General features: G+C 45.0%; 2 protein-coding genes across 2 annotated transcripts; both read right to left on the bottom strand.

Annotated features, from left to right (window-relative positions):
• Positions 1–3,585: 3,585 nt before the first annotated feature.
• On the bottom strand, positions 3,586–4,170 carry LOC136067755 (uncharacterized). The gene has a single exon (XM_065774003.1). It carries the CDS (start codon positions 4,168–4,170, stop codon positions 3,586–3,588), a length of 585 nt encoding a protein of 194 aa, XP_065630075.1.
• A 114-nt stretch (positions 4,171–4,284) lies between these two features.
• On the bottom strand, positions 4,285–5,214 carry LOC136067754 (uncharacterized). Its single transcript, XM_065774002.1, has one exon. It carries the CDS (start codon positions 5,212–5,214, stop codon positions 4,285–4,287), a length of 930 nt encoding a protein of 309 aa, XP_065630074.1.
• Positions 5,215–5,587: the final 373 nt, after the last annotated feature.

The raw sequence follows: 5,587 nt of genomic DNA, 5'->3' as shown, positions 1-5,587 counted from the left end.
AATCATCTAGTCCGAGGACTACAGGCATGATTGGATTTAAGTTTAAACACTTAGAGAACCGATAAGGAGTGTTAACTAACCCAAATCATCTGGTCCAAGGACTACAGGCATGATTGGATTTAAGTTTAAACACTTAGAGAACCGATAAGGAGTGTTAACTAACCCAAATCATCTAGTCCGAGGACTACAGGCATGATTGGATTTAAATTTAAACACTTAGAGAACACTTAAGAATGACAAGTCATCACAGTGAGCAAAGAAATGATTCGATTAATAATAGTACCTTTTGAGGTTATTTACATTCCAGGGGCGTGGTATTACATGACTATCCAAGTCCTCTAGAAAATATGCCCCAATGCCAGTCCCTAAAGTAATACGATATGGCCCTTCCCAGTTTGGTCCTAATTTCCCCCAAGTTGGGTTTTTCGCAGTGCCAATGACTTTCCTGAGTACCAAATCACCGGGTTCTAGGGGCCTTAGCCTTACGTTGGCATCATAGCCCTGCCTGAGTTTCTGCTGGTAATGCGCCAGCCGAACCATTGCATTTTCTCTCATTTCTTCGATCAAATCCAAGCCTGCTTCTAGGAGTTTATCATTACTGGTCGGACAAAACGAGCTAGTTTTTAGAGTTGGGAATCCTGTCTCCAAAGGAATGACAACTTCAGCACCATAAGTCATCGAAAAAGGGGTTTCTCCAGTAGATCTGCGAGGCGTAGTTCTGTAAGCCCAAAGCACGTGTGACAACTCCTCAACCCACTTGCCCTTTGCATCGTCCAATCTCTTCTTCAATCCATTAACTATGACTTTGTTAACTGCTTCAGCTTGCCCATTCTCCTGAGGATAGGTAGGAGTAGAGTATCTATTCGTGATTCCTAGTTCACTACAACAACTCTGAAACGCATTACTGTCGAACTGTAAGCCGTTGTCCGAGATGAGAGTATGAGGAACTCCGAAACGAGTAATGATATTCTTCCATACAAATCTTTGCACATCTACGACTCGGATATTGGCCAGAGGCTCAGCTTCGACCTATTTGGTGAAATAGTCTGTGCTGACCAGAAGTTACTTTCTGTTTCCTGCGGCTTTTGGGAATAGACCCACTATATCCAAACCCCACTATGCAAACGGCCACGGACTAGATAGTGGGTTAAGGACTCCACCTGGTTGGTGTATGTTCGGCGCAAATCGCTGATATTGATCGCACTTCTTTACATAATTATGGGCTTCTTTTTGCATGTTCGGCTACCAATACCCTTGAGTAATGGCTCAGTGAACCAAAGACCTACCTCCAGTGTGACTCCCACAAATTCCTTCATGCAACTCTTTTAGTAGCGACTCAGCCATCTCTGGATGAATACATAACAGGTATGGTCCTGAATAGGATCATTTGTATAATTTTTGGCCTTCAGACAGCCAAAATCTGGTAGCCTTCCTTCGAATTTTGTCAACCTCTCCTCGCTCTTCCGGCAAAATGTCATCTTTCAAGAGTTTGATTATAGGGTCCATCCAGCAGAGACTATCTCTGATCTGGTGGACTCGGACTGCGTCCCCTCCTGTCCCGGTGGGCTCATGGAAATCCTCGACGAGGATAACTCTCGGCAAGTCTTGCTCCAAAGAGGTGGCTAGTGTGGCCAAAGAATCTGCATGTGCGTTACTGCTTCTAGAAGCATGTAGCAAGCTAAAAAATTTGAATTCCGACTACAGACATTTGACTCGATTCAAGTATCCTTGCATTCTTTCATCCTTCGCTTCAAACTCCCCCTGTACTTGGCCCACAACTAATCTTGAGTCCGAGAACAACTCCACTGCCTTTCCTCCCATTCTTCGGACCATAGACATTCCCATCAATAGGGCTTCATACTCTGCCTCATTATTGGTTGCACCGAAATTTAGCCTTAATGACTTTTCAATGACGATTCTCTCTGGAGATATCAAGACTAGCCCTACTCCAGAACCTTTTTGGTTCGCAGCGCCGTCTACATATACTTTCCAGTGGGCAGGATCTTGTTGAGAAATCATGCCAACCGATTTTCCATCCATGTCTCTCTTTGTCGTTATTTCTTCTAAGCTGGGTTCCGTGAACTCGGCCACTAAATCCGCAAGGGTCTGCCCTTTGACTGAAGTGCGAGGCATATACTTGATATCAAAAACTCCTAAAATAGTGCCCCACTTGGCTATCCTCCCCGTATAGTCGGCACTTCGGAGTACTGTCTTAAGTGGAAGTTGCGAGAGCACAACGACAGCATGTGCTTGGAAGTAGTGGGGCAATTTTCGTGTTCCAAGTACTACTGCCAAAATAGCTTTTTCCAATGGCAAGTATCTGATCTCAACCTCATGTAGAGACTTACTCACACAGTAAACTGGCCTTTGTATACCTTGATCCACTCTTATCAGCACTAGACTTACAGCATGGGGAACCACTGCGATATAAGCAAATAAGACCTCATCTGGTTCAGGGCTAGACATAATCGATGGCCGAGCCAAGTAGTCTTTAAGTTGTTGGAAAGCTAAGGCACATTCATCAGTCTATTCAAATCCCTTCCACTTGTTGATCAACGAGAAGAAGGGTTTACACCTATTCGCGGACCTGGAGATGAATCGGTTCAAAGCAGCTGCCATCCCTGTTAACTTCTGAACCTCTTTCAGATTCTGAGGAGGCTGCAGATTTTGAATAGCCTTTATCTGATCGGGATTGACCTCAATTCCCCTGTGCGTTACCATGTAACCCAAAAATTTGCCTGATTCCACACCAAATGAGCACTTCGAGGCGTTCAAGCGCAACTTATGTCTCCTCAGGGTTTCAAAAACGTTATCAAGGTCCTTCACATGCTCAGAAATAACCTTACTTTTTACCACCATATCGTCTATATAGACCTCAACGCTTTTGCCCAATTGTGATTCAAACATCTTGATCATCATCCGCTGATAAGTAGAACCTGCGTTTTTCAGACCGAATGGCATCACTTTATAATAGTAATTACCAATGGGGGTAACAAAAACGGTTTTCTCTTGGTCATCTGGGGCTAACGGTATCTGATGGTAACCTTGGAAAGCATCCAAGATACTCATCCGAGGATGGCCGACAGTAGCATCTACTAATTGATCAATTTTCGGCATAAGAAAAGGATCCTTAGGACAAGCCTTATTCAAGTCTGTGAAGTCCACACAAACTCGCCATTTTTCGCTCTTCTTCTTTACCACCACAGTATTTGCCAACCATTTGGGGTAAAAAACTTCTTTAATAGCCCCAGCTTGTTTGAGCTTCATCACCTCTTCTTTGACTGCATCCGCATGCTCTTTGGATGGCTGCCGAGGAGGCTACTTCTTGGGTACACTCAGTGGGTTGACTCTCAAATGATGGCAAATGAACTCTAAATCCACTCCTGGGGCTTCGTAAGTACTCCAGGCGAACACGTCAATATTTCTTTTAAGGAAATCAATTAGCTCTTCCTTTTCTGGTTGAGGTATCCAAGACCCGATTTGAAAGTATCTTTTAGGATTGCCCCCAATTAAAACTTGCACTAAGTCCGCGCATTTAGCGCCTTCATCAGGATCTTCGACGGGTGACAACCGACCTCTTAACTGCTATAAGTCTCCTTTCGCCCTGACTGAGGATTCAGTCTCAGGCTCGTGCCATATGGCAGCCACCAAACATTGCCTAGCCGAGGATTGATCTCCGCGGATTTCACAAACGCGCCCTTCGGATGGATATTTAACCTTTTGATGCAGAGTGGAGGAAACAGCCCCTAGCGTGTGTAACCAAGGTCTGGCTACAATTGCCGTATAAGGGGAATAAACATCTACAACAATGAAGTACACTTCCACTACTTCTGAGCCAGTCTGTGCGGGCAGCCGTATCTGTCCTCTCGGGGTGACCACCCTTTCCTCGAAGCTAACCAAGGGAGAACAGTATGGAGTTAAGTCATCAAACTTGAGGTTCAGCCCCTTGTAGAGGTCAGGATACATAATCTCCACTACGCTACCCTGATCCACCATCACCCTCTTCACATCATATCCCCCAATTCTGAAGGTGACTACCAAAGCATCATCATGAAGTTGAATGGTTCCAACTTTATCCTCACCCGAAAAGCCTAAAATAGGCGGGACAGCCGGTCTAGAGCTCTTCGAATCTCGACCAATATCCTCTGCTGGTAGCCGAGCCACTGACATAACTTTGGACGGCCAGGACCTTATTCTTCCTGGTGCTGCAAAAATGACGTTAATAGTACCTAATGGAGGTTTTGTAGAATCTCTTTTCTCGGACTCAAAATTCACTTGAACTCCTCAGCCACTGGAGTGGTGCAAAAGATGCCTCAACCTGCCTTCATGGATCAGCTGGTCCAAATGATCCCACAAACTTCTGCAGTCTTCAGTTGCATGCCCATGGTCTTGGTGGTATTGACAATAGAGATTGTGATTGTGTCTCTCAGGGTTCCCTACCATTTTACTCGGCCACTTAAAGAATGATTCATTCTTGATCTTTTCCAGAACTTGATGAATTGGCTCCTTGAATACTGTATTGACTGCTTGAGCATTTGTTGATCCCGACTGCCCAGCGAAATCTCTCCGCGGCTTATTGTTGTTGTAACAATCCGACCTGAAGTCCTTCCTGTCCTGGGGGATAACCTTATCCTTACCCTTCCCTTGCTGCTGATCTTCTTCGACCTTTTTATATTTTTCAATACGGTCCATAAGTTGACGCATGTTAGTGACAGGTTTGCCGAACAAGGATGTCCTTAAACCATGATCAGTGGGGAGACCCAGTTTCAACGTGTCTAGGGCCATTGCATCAAAATTGCCCTTCATACCATTAAACATCTCCCAATATCTATCTGAATACGCCTTAAGGGTTTCACCTTCACGCATGCTCAAGGATAGCAGAGAAGACAAGGGCCTAGCCACCCTTCGGCATGTGACGAAACGTGAACCAAAAGCTTGAGTTAGCTCTTGGTAAGAATTGATGGAGTCTGCTTTCAGGTTGTCGAACCACCTCATTGCCACGGGTCCAAGACTAGAAGGGAATACCTTACACATCAAAGCTTCATCTCTGGAGTAGATAGCCATCCTTTGATTAAAATGGCTCACATGCTCCACAGGGTCCGTTTTACCGTTGTAAATAGTGAAGGTTGGCTGGTTAAAGCGCCGAGGAAGCTTTGCTCCTTCAATCCTGCGCATGAAAGGTGACCTAGAAATTTGATTCAACGCCTTACTCATGGCATCATTTCCCACCCCTCCATGTGATTGCCTTTGAGGTTACTTCTTGTGAGGGTGTTCATCTTCATATGAAAAAGATTCACTGATTGGAGTTCGAGACCTTTGTTCAAAAGTGATGTCTTGTTCGTCACCCAAGTCTTCATCAGAATGCGAGGCAGTACGTTTTCTTTTCGCATGGCACAACTCCCTTTTTAACCTTTCAATCTCTATTTGCATGCTATTCTTCTCTACATGAGACACATAACTTCCGCCACGAGGTTGAGTTCGCTCAGTGTGTGTAGTATGTACACTGCCTTCACGATCTTGTCTCCGCTCCAAATTGAGAAAAGGGTCTATATGCTGGGACGTCCCAGATTCTGCCGGTTGTTGCCCT

This window comes from Quercus suber, unplaced genomic scaffold, assembly GCF_002906115.3.
Source record: "Quercus suber isolate HL8 unplaced genomic scaffold, Cork oak 2.0 scaffold_84, whole genome shotgun sequence".
Lineage (NCBI taxonomy): Eukaryota > Viridiplantae > Streptophyta > Magnoliopsida > Fagales > Fagaceae > Quercus > Quercus suber.
This window is presented reverse-complemented; position numbering and strand designations above follow the sequence as displayed.

Coding starts and splice junctions, on each gene's coding strand:
- LOC136067755 (XM_065774003.1), bottom strand. CDS start 4,170: ATGTCAGTGGCTCGGCTACCAGCAGAGGATATTGGTCGAGATTCGAAG.
- LOC136067754 (XM_065774002.1), bottom strand. CDS start 5,214: ATGAGTAAGGCGTTGAATCAAATTTCTAGGTCACCTTTCATGCGCAGG.